Source organism: Halictus rubicundus, chromosome 3 (genome assembly GCF_050948215.1).
Source record: "Halictus rubicundus isolate RS-2024b chromosome 3, iyHalRubi1_principal, whole genome shotgun sequence".
Lineage (NCBI taxonomy): Eukaryota > Metazoa > Arthropoda > Insecta > Hymenoptera > Halictidae > Halictus > Halictus rubicundus.
Window position 1 is genome coordinate 7,948,569 of NC_135151.1, and position 14,848 is coordinate 7,963,416.

General features: G+C 35.4%; 1 protein-coding gene across 2 annotated transcripts; it reads left to right on the forward strand.

Annotated features, from left to right (window-relative positions):
- Positions 1 to 1,695: 1,695 nt before the first annotated feature.
- On the forward strand, positions 1,696 to 14,479 carry LOC143352561 (uncharacterized). 2 transcript variants are annotated; one of them, XM_076785163.1, is made up of 4 exons: positions 1,696 to 2,344; positions 8,305 to 8,555; positions 12,249 to 12,594; positions 13,677 to 14,479. In XM_076785163.1, the coding sequence occupies exons 2-4, from the start codon at positions 8,322 to 8,324 to the stop codon at positions 14,042 to 14,044; spliced, it is 948 nt and encodes a 315-aa protein (XP_076641278.1). In that variant the 5' UTR covers positions 1,696 to 2,344; positions 8,305 to 8,321; the 3' UTR covers positions 14,045 to 14,479. The 2 variants fall into 2 exon arrangements, with proteins under 2 accessions (XP_076641278.1, XP_076641277.1); XM_076785162.1 differs by lacking the exon at positions 1,696 to 2,344 and having other exon boundaries at positions 8,244 to 8,555.
- The last annotated feature ends 369 nt before the right edge of the window (positions 14,480 to 14,848 follow it).

Consider the following 14,848-nt stretch of genomic DNA (forward strand, 5'->3'; position numbering starts at 1 on the left):
GTTTGAGAGAAAATATTGGACAAAGTCGTTATAGTCGTTATTTCAAGATTTATAAATATTTAAATTATTGAAAATAGATGAAACTTAACATACCTTTGGTCACACTTAAGTGAGACATCCTGTATATGTATAATGTGAAGTTTTAAAATTGGCAATAATTATTTCAAATCTTAAGGACACATTTAAATTTTGATGCGTCAAAATATTATGCAGCTGTGCAAATGAATGAAATTTCGCAACCTACGTAAACGTCAATGCCTCCTTTTTTTGCAGCTAACAATACATTTTCCGCTCAATTTACGATCGATTGTCACGAGAAAGTATGACCATCAAGAATCCGGAGTCAACGTACTGTGAAACAGATTTATCATCAGCAGGAAATACGTAGACACTCTGTATGTTACGAACTCCATAAAGTGTAATCTGACGACCGTTCATAATTTTTTGGTCGCTTAATTAAGTACCTTATTTTAATAATACGAAGACAGTTACACCAGAAGCTATTTGTACGAATTTCCGGGTAAAAGTTACCATAAAATGGCAATTACTCGTAATGAAGATGCCAAATGAAACGTAGATTGTTATATCACCTTCTGTGCGTTTCTTTCTACTTGCTTTCAGAAAAGTGCTTCGCTGTTATAATTATAGATATTGCAAATACTCGAGTATTTCATATATAATATTTCTACTAAAATCGATGAAATTAGCATAAATTGTTAATAGCAGCTTTACGAATTCTATTCAAGTCAAATTGCATTATACACAAGCATCTACATGTTTGCATCGTATTGAAATATTTGAACATTAATGTTAATATTTGACAAAAAGAAAAGATAATGGATACAAAAGTTTTACCGATTTATTCCGTAACACTTTTTTCCGATTTCATAATGTTACTGCTGGTTTAAAAATGTTGACATTGAGAACTTCGTATTTTAACAGATATTTAACAGTCAACAGATATTTAAGGATTTTCTGGTAATGATATATCATTGACCTTCATAGCCCATTGATTTATGTGTACATACATATCTCGTTATGATTTTGAACTTGTTGTTCGTTCAACATAACAAAATGAGTTAACACTACTTAAAATAATAAGAGTAAAGTAAAAATGAACCAATAATCAAATCAAATATTTATACAGAATTAGATAGGGCGACGACTCCCCTTTCTCCTCTAACACTTTAGCTTCGCGGTACTGCGACTTCCCGACAGACTTATAGCATTTTGACCGCAGCCGTCATCTGGTAAATGATATAATTGGAAATTCTGAAAGTTGATATTTAAACTTGGGTGTCGAGATATTTTACACAAAGTTAGTTCAATATTACACCTTGCCACAACAATTGCCAGACCGAAGTCGTTTAAAGAATTTTTTGTATTCCTCCATAAATAAAAAATGAGCCCAACGCAAAGAAGCTTCCGGTTAGTCGATATTAATTAGTGTTAAATCAACTTTTTTGAAAAATTATTTTTGCCAGTTAATAGTTTAAGCAATGTGTAATAACACATAACTTGTAGACCCCTAAGTATTCTATATATGCATAGGCGGAATAATTACATAACTATCGCACTGAAAACCGATGAATTCCCAAGAAAGAAGAAAAGTTTATTTACCATGCGTATATCTCCGTAAAATTTTTTTTTACATCTGACTTTGGCACAATATGAACTCACTATTAGGCAATAAAAAAAATTTATAAAATGGTTTTTTTGCCGCCTCAGCACCACTGTGCGCCACTCAATATTTCTATGTAGATTGCAGATCCTCTTTCAGCTTAGTATCTACATAGGAAGCGAACGGGAACGCCTTTGGATGCAAACTTTTCCCTGAAAGTCCTCTAGCATGCCGAGCTGGGCCGAGCTGATTGTGAGCCATGCCGAGCAGAGCCGAGTCGAGCGGAGCCAGTCCAAGTGCCGAGCCGTGCTGTGAATACTGCTTGCTAGTGGCGATTGTTTCGTTCTAATGACCTACTCCACGTCACCGAGGGTCTGTGCTCGGTTTCGAGCAAAGTAGAGTTCAGTCGTCGAGTGACCGGGGTCTGGGCCTTTTCCCTGGGCCTGATTCACCGATGCCAGTAACGTACCCACTTCCGAGAGAGTCGGGCCTTTCGTTCCTTTCCCGCAGACCTAGACCCAGACCTAGAGCCAGACGCCATACGCAGACGGAGTCGGCACTTGTTCACTACCGAGTTTTAATCCTCGATGTTAAAAGAGGTGGTTCAATGCCGTGAGAGGTGTCAAGTTCCGGATACTTTACGACTACCACGCTAACAACTAGTAAAGAAAACCACTATAAGCAGAGGCAGCGAACATACACGTATAAAGACTTTCGAATCAAGTAAGTATGAGACATTTTATACTATGAAATATTATACTAATCGGTATAATGGTTTAATCGTGTGTTCAATTCGCCCAACACGAACAATTTTTCTAGCCTTAGGAAAAAAAATAGTACCTATTTAGATTTCAAACTTAAGACTCCGAAAGGCATAAGCAGTTCCTAACAAAAACTTTGCTTAATGTCAGTCTGTTATGTAGATAGGCTTTTCCATGATTGAACATTATTAGAACATTAGACTATGTTACTCGAAACACATAGGCAACTTTTTCGTTTACTAAATTGCTATCCTTGTTGAAAAGTTCATACAGAAAGACTACTAACTAAATAATAGGTCACCACAGGAATATACACTGTACATTTATACATACATATGTATACCTGCATGTTCGGAGATATGTTGATAAGTTTCATCTTATTAGCAACAGTTTATTTTTTTTTTTTTTTATTAAAACGTAGATGTGTTTAAAGTCCGGAAACTGTAATTATTATTCTGAAAGACGTTCATTTTGTGCGATGCAAGTAGCTGAGAAAAACTATTTATTACAAAAAACTCAATCCGAATGTCTTTTATACGAGTAGCAATCTTCAATACAATAATTAGTCCAGTGAATTCGAAATTATGCTGTAGTCTCGTACTCTCTTTATTTGAATGAGGGTCACGCCAGAAAATTTTTCCCATAAATTCCAACACTTTCGTTTCATTTACTCGATGTGAGAAGTACACCTTTGAAACCTTTGTTGGTGCTTCCATTCCACTTGAACTAATAAATCATTATCGATATAATAATCAAAGAACTTTATAATTACACTTAACGCGAGATTCTTGAAATCCTTTATACAACACAATCGAAGCAGTATACAAAATATATTTTCTAACTTTTCAAACTCTTGAAACTTTACAAAAATTGTTGATACGATTCATTTTTTATACATTTATTTATTGGTACAATTGAAATATTATTAACACTAGAACTCCCTAATTTCTTCTTTCACAGTTACTGAAATTATAAAAATATTTTCGTCAGAGATTCTCGAAGGAACTTCTTTATTGAAGCACATGTTAGAATAAAAACGGTATGAGTTTTGAATAGATGTAGTCTTGTCATTATTACAAAACAATATACATCAGTTGTATTCATTACTCGGGTAGCTCTAGTGTTAAGGTACACTTTACAACGGATTAACATTCCTCTTATTCTGCTATTCTTGACAGTAGATCATGTCTACAGTAAAATATATTTCTACTATAAAATATAATCTTTGTGCACTCCGATGTAGAAATCAGATTTGAGTACCGTAGATATGTGTTCCCCTAACATAGTTTTATCATCCGTGGTCTCATTGCCAGTGCAACCGTAGATTTTTGGTGATAGCTTTCTACGATCAGTAAGTAGATCATGCGTTGTGAATGTGTCAAATGTATGTGCCGACATGTGGAAAACAACACACGCCGAAATAGTCGGCCTAACATAGGGTGCTCCATAACTGACATAATAAATGGTTACGGTATTTACATGGACTTACATGAACCCAAAGAACATTATTTTACCGGAATTTTTTTTTACCGAAAATATTTTTACAAAATTATAAACAGTTTGTGTGTTATCCAGAATTTACGTTTAAGTAGACACTTTCCTAGAACTTTCTCAATTTCATTTTTATGAAATTTATATTGATGATCTTCTTATGTAAATTAGTAAAAACATGACCCGTTTCAGATAATGTAAAATATGTAATACAAAAAGTGAGTCTCACTTTCAGTAATTCGAATAAAGTGTGATGAATAAAATATGATTTATATTTCAAATGAAAGTTCAATGTAGTCATTACCGACTGTAAGAGTAATAAATAAAACACATTATGATAAGTTAATTTCTGAACGTACGATAGAACTAATTTGAGGTATCAAAATAATTTCTATGAATTTACTGTCTGGCAAAATATCGACAATTGATCCTATAATATATAGGACTGATCATTCATGATACTTAACTGTGGAAACTCAATAAATGTTTGTTAGATCATTTATTTGTATCAGTTGAAATAATGAAAACATTCAGTCTGCACCTAATAGCAGGTACGTGGGAGTTTTGTACCTATATTTAAATTTATAGTTATTTCATCATATTTTATTCAAAATACGCTCGTTACTAATTCGATATGATTCCACTTGAGCTCCGTAAAATTCCGTAGTTCCGTAAAATAATGGGAGTTTATTCTGGAGTCGCGACCACAAGTAAATCCAGGCGGTTTCTATTATCGATCCTTGCAGCACCGTCTCGCTTGGGCGGAGACCTCGGTTTGTTTGTTCTCAACGTAAACTAATTTATTCTACGAAATTTCCATTCTCCGGGACACATTGAATATCTAGTGGGCATTTCAAGTTCTGCAATTTCTTTTCTTGTTATGTGCCTTCATTACCTTAAATTTTTTAGTAACCCCTTGCACTATAATATCGAGTCGTGATGAAGACTTCGAACGGGATCTCCTAAATATGTACATTGTTAATTCCCATTAGACTGAAATGAAACTCTATTTTATTGTAGTCAGTATTTAACCACTGGAGAATTCATGGATATACGATGAATACAAATTTTCCTTTCTTCCTAGTAAATTATAAAAGATGTTCCATTGGCTAAAGTTTCGGAAGTCGGTCCAATCGGATTGAGCTCAAATTTTGCACATAGCAATATGCATAAAAATATGTTTCCCAAAAGGATTTTTGGCGACTCGAAAAAAATATTTTTATAATAATGTGATGTGCTAGGATTCATTACTGGCAGTGTTTATTTGTGAATATTACTCTTGAAAATAATATTTCTCTGTCGACACGTAGCATTAGGTATGCCATTCACACAGTTCTCCACAACCTACTTTCGGAATACATATACAATTCAATTACTAGCAACTAGAGTGCGACTTGCAGACAAGGATTTATGTAAACATCTTTAGAAAACGTAATTTTGCATTAACGAGCATTTGCGTCAGTAGATGATTTTTTAGAACTTTATATCAATAAACTCCCTTTATAGAAATGCAGATGGCGGAAATGATGAAAGTAGAATCAATTCAACCATTATTATTTGATTCGGATTACATTCTACGTATTATGAAAGGGAACATTTTACATTTATTAATATGTATCATGAATCGTGAGGGGCAATATAAACAATTATTTTAACTTTTTTGCAGGTCTATCCATATTCCATAATATCTCATTTTTCTTTTAAATTCACTTATTTCTTATGTTCTTAATTGTCCTAATAATGACTCATCATACTTAATAAATGACCAACTCATTACAAATAAAGAATATACTCGAATAAAATATAAGTGTTGTTTACTTTATTGATAAAGGAAATTGACACAATATAACGGAAATTATTATAGTGTATGTAAATATCTGCATTCTGAATAAATGAAGGGTTCATGACAACAGTATGTGTGTAGTTTCACTAGAAAATCATTTCCACAAAATGTTATATATTAATAAATAGAATATTATTTTCGAGCAAATTCGTAATTCCTTTCTCTTCGTCACTTCTTGTGGTTACATTCCAATCCATGAATCACCGTGATCTCACGGCACTTTTAACGCCAGATCTATCATTACCTTCGAATCAAATTATAATTTTCCCGTTTTCTATGATAAACAGTGGTTGTTAAAATCGTTTAACATCGTTACGATATTATGAATGGTTTCTTACTAGTCGCTTGACTTTCGTCAACTTCTTCACTCGTAATTTCAATCTTTACTTTCATACAATCAGTATATAAGTATGTGGTAGTATTCGTGTAGGTTCTGATAGCGAGTTTATAGCCGTTGGTAAGCCTTGTACCAACCGGTTCGCAGTTTCCCCTTTGAGGCCAGTACTCTGTCGCGTCGCCTTCCACCATGGAATTTTGTCGAGTTCAGCTTCGACGCTTTGTTAAAATCTCGTTGTCCGGTCACATTGTTTCGCTTATTGTTATTATATTATTAAATATTATCTTCTAGCCTGTGCGCTGCCTTGTTGCCACGTAACTATTGCATATTCAAGAAAACAAACTAAGTTGACATAACGTTGTTCAGAAAGTAATCTTAATATTAAAGTTTTATATATATCTACAGAAGAGAAAGGAGAGTTGTTATTGTTTCGGGGTGATACTATTTCGCTACAAGCTGAAAACTGTAATCTACAACCCAATTTGTTGCGCACATATTGTAATCGGTTTGAATATTTGCGATTAAAAGATTTTTATTTTTTATCTTTTATTAATTTATAGAATCGTTTTAAAAATCCTATACGTAACATAATCTTTCATTAGAATCCCAGTAGTAATGACAAATTATTAGATTTAGCTGCATTGGCTTTCAAAATTGGTAATAGAATTTTGGAGAGTACGAATTGTTTGATTAAATGAAAGATGAAACGAAAAATTATTTAAATTTCATTTGAAACCCAAATAATGGAATAATTCTGAAAAAATTATTTGTTCAAATAAACTAACATATGATTATTTCAAATGACATGTAGCCAAATAAGGTAATATATTATCTTAATGAGGATTTTTTCAAATAATTTATTTCGATAATGCCCAAGCCTAGTCTACACCCTTCCAATTCTATTTCGAAACGTTCGAACCTGACTCGTTGAGAAAAAATTTGCAAATCAGACTTGGGCAAATTTTATTTGAAATGAAAATAAGAAATAACTATTTGAAATAATTGATTTTGTATCGTTATTTTCAATACTGTTAGTTTATTTTAGTTATTTCGTTATTTATTCGTTTCAAAAACGACAAATGAAATAATTCTCATAATGATATACAACAAAGGATACCAGTATAAACAAAACTCAAATCTGATTACTAGGTCGTCAAATAATTGACATGAAATTAATTATAAAGTAAAATAACATGATATTTTTGAAATAATATTTCAAATAATGTCATTTCAGAAATACCCAGGTGTGTTATGAATGAAAATCAAAGATTCTATTGGAGGGTACAACTCCTAGATGGCTCTAACTTTCTTTTCTGTAATTAAAGCAGTTTCTAATTTTCTATATTGTTAATCACGACACTATTATTACTTTTGATTGCGTTGATGTTTATTGCGCTTATTTTTTTATTTTTATAAAGCAATAGAGGAACTCTTTACGTCTTGTTTTAACGCAGTGAAATTTAAATTGTTCAATTTTAGATGAATTAATAATCGCTGATTATATCGGTACATATTATGACAACGAAAACGAGCCGCTATTAGAGCAATTAATGCATTCAAGAGAGATAAATGAGACTAACGAATTTGAAACCTAGACGAGTATTGACCGTAACCTGGTTTCCACGAAGTAGTATTTCCGTAGAAATCTAACGCCTACTTCAAGCACGGCGACTATCACCGAATATGCAAATTCAGCGACGGTCTAAATATTGCCAATATTTATCGAATTGAGTCGATATAGTCGAGTAAATATCATCGGAATCATATCATATTTGGTTTTATTTTAGTCAGAAAAATGCCAAGAATATGTTAGTAAAAATCCCATAAAAAAATAATGAAAAAAAAGAAGTTCTCGAGCTTCGTTGTCCTTTTTTACGTTCGGCACTGCGTCAAAGAATAGTGTCCCGACGACGACAAGACCCGGGCTGTTGACATATAACGCGGATTCACTGTATATGTCGCTCATAATTATTCGAACTACTTACACTTGATACTTACCCATACTTAAAAATACTTAACTACTATACTTAAAAAATAGAACCATTTCATATGTCAAGCTTCTAAAGTAGACGTTTATACAATAGTACTTAACAAATTATGTATTAATTTTCCTTTAAACATTAGGATCTTGATCTCCTTCGTCCATACTTGTGATGGCGTTCAGTTGAATCAAATTATGTTACGATAAAAACGAGCTAAAAAATGAATGTTGCAATGACTAACAGAAGAAATATAATATTTTATGATTCAGGATTCAACGCTACAAGGATGCGTTTCCACATCCTTTGTTTAATATTGGTTATAAGCGTGCTAGCCATAACGAGAGTTTCGGCCCATGGGAGATTAGTAGAGCCGCCCTCGAGAGCCTCGATGTGGAGATATGGGTTCGACACACCGCACGATTACAATGATAACGAATGCTACTGTGGCGGCTTCACCAGACAGTGGCAGCGAAACAAAGGAAACTGTGGGATCTGCGGAGATGCTTGGGACGTGCCAGCCGTAAGATGAAAACCTTTAATGAAATTGCTAGGCACTAATTCTAATGCTTATACACATGTTGGATTCCGGGTTCTGGAAATCGAGTACAACTGATTACAATAAAATCGAGACGAGTTACACGGTGAGGTGTTAAGGTACAACGACGTAACCTTCTGCACTCGAGTATGCAAGAAGAACTCTGAATCTGTTTCGATGGGCTGCTATATATATATATATGTAGTTATTGAGAGGAAAATGTGGAAGGGAGTGGAAAAGGTTTGCTGTAGAAAGGGATGACGTGGAAGGGACAAAGTCTAAAGGTTTTGTTTGGTCGTAGTGATTCAAGTGTTCTGGCTGATGTGTCCATTGTATGATTATCGTGATACGTTGGCGTTTAGATAAGGCCTAGGGTTATTGGGTAAACAACACACATGTACAGGGTGTATAAAAAATAAGTATAATGTCGGTCGTAGCGTGGTTCAGTACCCTTCGATCGATGGAGATTTGTAAAAGAAAGTCTGTTGCAAAAATGTCTTCCTTCACTTTGAAGGTCAAATATTTTTTTCTTTGCATCGTATAGTACTCGCAACGAGGAACAAAAGCCTCAAAGGAACCACGAGTCTCAGGTCACCGTTCTCTTAAAAAACGACTTCAAAGTTTCGTAAACTATTTTATTCCATATATCTACAGGGTGTCCCAAAATGGTATAAACGTGCAGGGGTGATTCTACATGAGACAGTAAGTCGAAAATATAGAATAAATATTTTTCATCTGACGCCTCGTTTTAGACCACCCTGTATGTGTTGGTGTAACAGTGAGAATAAAAATAATTATAATATTAATAAAAATAAAATAAAAAAATTAGTGTTATGATGGGAAAATATATTTCCATGAAAAGTAACGTTACAATGTGAAATTCTTTGTTGACGTTGTACCTATAAAATATTGAAATCTCGTAACAGGACTTTAACGAGATATTTGAACACCCACGCAAGATACGATTAACTCGGTAAAACTTCTTATAAGGATACACGGCAGAAATAAGAAGACCACCACGACACGTGCATATTTTAATGTATAATATTGTAAAAAAAAAATGATTAAGTGAATTGCTACCTATAAAGTAGGATATGTTTTACAATTACCAGTTCACGATGAACTTAACGTTTCAAATTCCAACATTACATTAAATAATGGATGAAGCTGCAGAACAGCTACCTATCGTTCGATTTCGATCATTTTTGGACATGTAGGAATCGACATTTTGAACAACTTTTTCCTTTCCTGTCTACACTACTTGTGCGTCTGTTGGTACCATATGCGTTGGTTAAAGGTCCTGCACACAACTGCGTATGTGAGACTGCAAGAAATGTCTGTTACCCAATTAGAGTTTGTTGCGTTTTTAAATTAAAATTTAAAGATAAAATTAAGATATTTATTAATGCATAGATTTATTCAATCACATATTTTCCAGTCTGTTCTATTACTTCTTGCCATTTTTTTAACTAACTTATCTGGTTATTGAATAAACCTATGAATAAATATCTTAATTTTATCTTGGAATTTTAATTTAAAAATGCTACGAACTTTTGTTCCTGCCCAATATATTGGTTTAGATCAGGTTTAGTAATCCGGTCGCCGTATAGTGCGTCAGCCAAGAAAGCTAGAATAAGAAAATAATTTTTTCATGTAGTGCTAAAGTTATTAATACTCATATACAGAAATCCTATTTTAATTTATCTTTTGTCCACCACTGTATTTAATGTATTTGAGCGCCCGTGACAAGCTGGATCTATCGGACACGAAAATCCCATTGTGAACTCCGTGCATTTATCTCCCAGTGTTCTTACAACACGGTATAAATTACTATTTGCGGCTTTTCGGTCTGTCGAGTTGTACATGCACTCTATGCAATAGCACCAGACGTTTCAACACCATCTCGAAAAATACATCCTGTAAGACCCAAAACTTAGTTCGCTTACAACCAGGAGTTTCTACTTAAAAATCTGAAATAATTACAGTATATGTATGTGGCCATTTAACATCTGTCAGATATTTTTCAGAATTTTCTCATATGACTAAATAGGGAAAATAGGACAAAAACTAATTTTTTCCACTTTACCGCATAACTACCCTCTTGGTCGAGATATAGGGTTAAAATTTTACGCAACATGGTTTTTCTTGACGCCTTATCGAATGGTCCATTAGCCTTTTAATGTGGTCGAAGGACATTTTTTACCATCTTATCCAGCTGTACACTTGCCGACAAAAGTACGATGAAATACTATAAAAATTAGTCGTCGAAACTTCTCAAATCGCAATTCATCCCTTTCTGTTGGTTTCTCCTTTAATCATTATTATCATGTACATTCCGTTCCTCGAAAATAGTTCTCAAGATCCTTCCGCAGTTTTCTCATATTTTCGTTTTGGTGCCAAGACCACGCTTGAAGCAGAATTTGGTCCTTATTTGCTATGAATTTGCCAACCAGAACATGAAGACAAATGGGGAGCATATACCGAAACATATGGGTTGCAATTTGAGTGCAAAGTTTGCAAGCGGAGTTGGAGGGAAAATCGAAGGCAAAACCCTGCGTAGAGGGCAGATCGGTCGCACTAACAGCGAACCTAACAGTCAATGGTAGAAAAAGCTTAAAAATGTAATGTAAAATGTAATGTAAAGTAGCAAGTTTATATTGCACATTGAAGTTCACATTTATTGAAAAATACAGCGTATGCAACTTCGTGCACAGTCACGGTCAGAGAGAACGGACCAAAGAGAGCGTGCGCAGGAAGCGACGACGATGAACGCATGTGCGCATCGTCAGAGACCCTAAGAATGGCGCGATCTTAAAAATACAAATATACATTCCAACAGAAAGGTGAACAACCAAAAAATTCAATTTTTACGGTAGTATAAACGAAATACTCGTAATTTTTTATAGAATATATCGATTGCAATGATGCTTACTTTAATCGATAAGTTTTAGAGAATTTCGAGAAACTTATATTTGTTTAAAGTGACTGTTATGAATCGGACATTTCATATGCAACGACCCAATAGAAACGTGTTAGATGTTGAAGAATACATGTTGCATGCTTCTATATTACGCGTATGTATGTACCGTGTCTGTTTTAAACGTTTCTTTAACTATCATTAATTTTTGTTTCATTACTCATTATGTACATACAAAGGTATGTGTGTAGTAGACTTAGTTTCATTATAACTCGCAGCATAACGTACGTTGTGATGTACGGTTTAGAAGTTGAAGAATGCATATTGTGTGCAAATTGATTTCTAAACACACATATGTACGCATTATGTCTAATCGCAATGAATAGATGAATATCTTCCAAAATTTTACTCTAAAAAAAGATTAAAAACCAGCAAATATTTCACTATTTACTATTTTATTCAATAATTTTTACTTGCGATTTTAGTGACTCGCCAGTCAATCTGCAATTTCTATACTTTCAATTTCAAAGAGTTGTTCAGAACCATGTCCCCGACAACGTGTTTACAGGTCATCGAAATCCAAGATGGCGACAACTTTCTCTATAATTGCGTAAAAGTTTATTAGTGGGAGTATTAGTTGATCATAAATTGATACCAACCTTGAAACAGTATTTGATTTTGAATCTCTTAATTTACACAAAATTAGAACTGCCTCTTCGACAAGTGTGTATTAAATACATTTGATTTACATTTGATCGTAGCCTCGCCCGCACGAGACCGGCGGCAAATACGGAAATAGCGTGATAGTGAGGAAGTACCGAACTGGTTCTGTGATACCAGTCCGAGTGGAACTGACGGCGAATCATCATGGTTACTTCGAGTTTCGTACGTGTGCGATGACCCACAAGGGAAAGGAAGTCGACCAGGAATGTTTGGATAAATATTTTCTACGAATGGAAAATGGATCGTCCAGATATTATCCGGGCCCGGGGAACAAGGTTTTCGAGGCGTTCTACAAATTACCAGACGGCCTGACTTGCGCTCAATGCGTCTTTCAATGGAGATACATAGCTGGGAATAATTGGGGCGACTGTGGAAACGGAACAGGTATTGTCCCTGTTGTTTAGCAGTATTTCCGTAGCATGCTTTTCTCGTTGAACTGAAAATGGTACTTCAAGTCATAGACCTGGTTGAGCTCAGGCTTTAGGTCAATTAGCATGAGTACCACTTATCTTCATAATGGATAATCTTTCAAAAAATAAACAAGTCTATGAAATTAAAGATACAATAAAAATTGTATTAATCCTCCAGAGCACGGGTGAATAGAACTCCTCGCAATGTTTAGATAGAAAATCTTTCACCTACATTTTTATTAATAATTTATTTAAGCTATTAAGTAACTTCAAGAAGTTAAATACAGAACAATTTTCGTCATGGTTCCCACAAACTCAACCCGTGCAGCATAGGATTAATTTGAATGATGTTGAAATATGTAGTATTTTATACGTAGTTGTACTATCCCAGTCAGCCAAACCAGACAATGGCAGAAAATCAGCAGAGTCTGCTAAGAGCGGATGGTTCGTGCAGCGCCTCCTACACCATCAAATATCTGTTACACCATCTAGCGACGATTTTAATAACTGCAACTCCTTTTTTTTTTTTATTATCGTGAGGAAATGTTTTATACATACCCCGACTCCCTGGGGGAAGCCGGGGTTATGTGAGATTCTCCCCGGGGGGCAAAGCCCCCGGGGACTACCCACTAAAACCTCACGCCCACCTAAGCTAAATGGGAGGTGCCTGGATCACGCGAGTACTCAACAGGACACCTCCCAGCTATCATCATACCCCGGGGGAGGGGTTAACCTCCCCCACTGCCTACGCTATAAGACCCCGGGCGGGGAGACCCGCCCGGTGTCCCCATCCCTGGAGCCTTCGGATTGGGCTTTCCGAGCCCCAGCTCGGTCCACCCACAGCTCCCGGAGTCTTCGTGTCCCGCTCGGGGCCGGTATCCCGAAGGAACCAGCCCCGGCCGAGGCAAGAAGACGCCGCCACCGGTAAGGAAGGGTCGTCGAAGGCGCGATCTGGCACGCCCCGACCCTTTCCACACCCAACCCCCCACTGTTTACTGGGATTCTATTGAATGCGTAGCGGTGACCGTGTTAAAAACAGAAAAATTTTAATTACAGGAGCTGTAGGATGTGGACATCAAGAAGAGTTTCGGTCTTGTGCCGATATTGCTATTGGTGACAATGTAGAACCTCTACCACCGAGACCGCCCACAGTACGGCCCACCGTTCCCGGTGAAAAATCACCGACAGAACCAACTTTGGTGCCAAAGTCGACAGGGCCGTTTTGGCTATTCAGTATCATTATCGCTGGTACGTGCCTTCTGGTTGTGTTGGCGGCTATGGCGTTGCTTTACTCGTATTACTATCACGCTGGCAGAGCCAAAAAATGGCTCATGAACAGTCGATTATTGACATCTGAAAGTCCACCAGTCGCACCACCGAGGCATAAAAAGCACAACACGTACAACGCACCACTACAGCTGTAGAAAGAGACATTTTGACTTCACGTATGTAGAATGGGAATAAGGAAAAACCAAGGAGATTATGTGATTTAGTGATTACGTTTTTGCGATTGCTATGTCGGAAACATGTTAAAGAGATTTTGTACTGCCTCACTGCCTTATAAATTTATATTTATAGAATATGAGCGATTCTACTGATTTGTTATAGCGTTTACTCAGACTATAGAGTGTGTAACATGTTTGCATTCAAAGGGTTCAGAATATTTCGGATAACTTTTTTAATGAACTTATTCAACATGAACTGATGAGTATGTACGCGTGCGAGAGTATATGTGTGTGTGTGAAAATATTTTATAATCGCAATGTATGTATCTGTGAAAGACTCCGAATATAGTTTCACTTTGTACATATACAGTGTTACATTACATGTATTTATTTTCTATAAACTCATACCGTCTAGTCGTCCTGTCTTTTTCTTTAAAAATTAACGTTTCAAACACATCATTCAATTATTCAGTCAAATTTAATTCATTACTGTAAATCTAAATGTGTTGCTATTTAATTGTTGATTCAAAGAAAAGTTATAAAAATTATGTAAAGTGATATAGTAATAAAGAAAGTCTATCTTCTAAGGTTTCTTAAATAATCTACTTCGAATACAAAATGACCCTTACAGACTCCATAGACTTCATAAACTGTTAAAGCCCTGTTAGCCAAAGGCTGTTTCGAGCAAATTTTGTGCAATGTTTGTATCACACTTTGCGAGCAAAGGACTTGTCCATTTGATACTAAACCCTGCTTGCAGCAGCATTTGGTCCCTACTTTGTA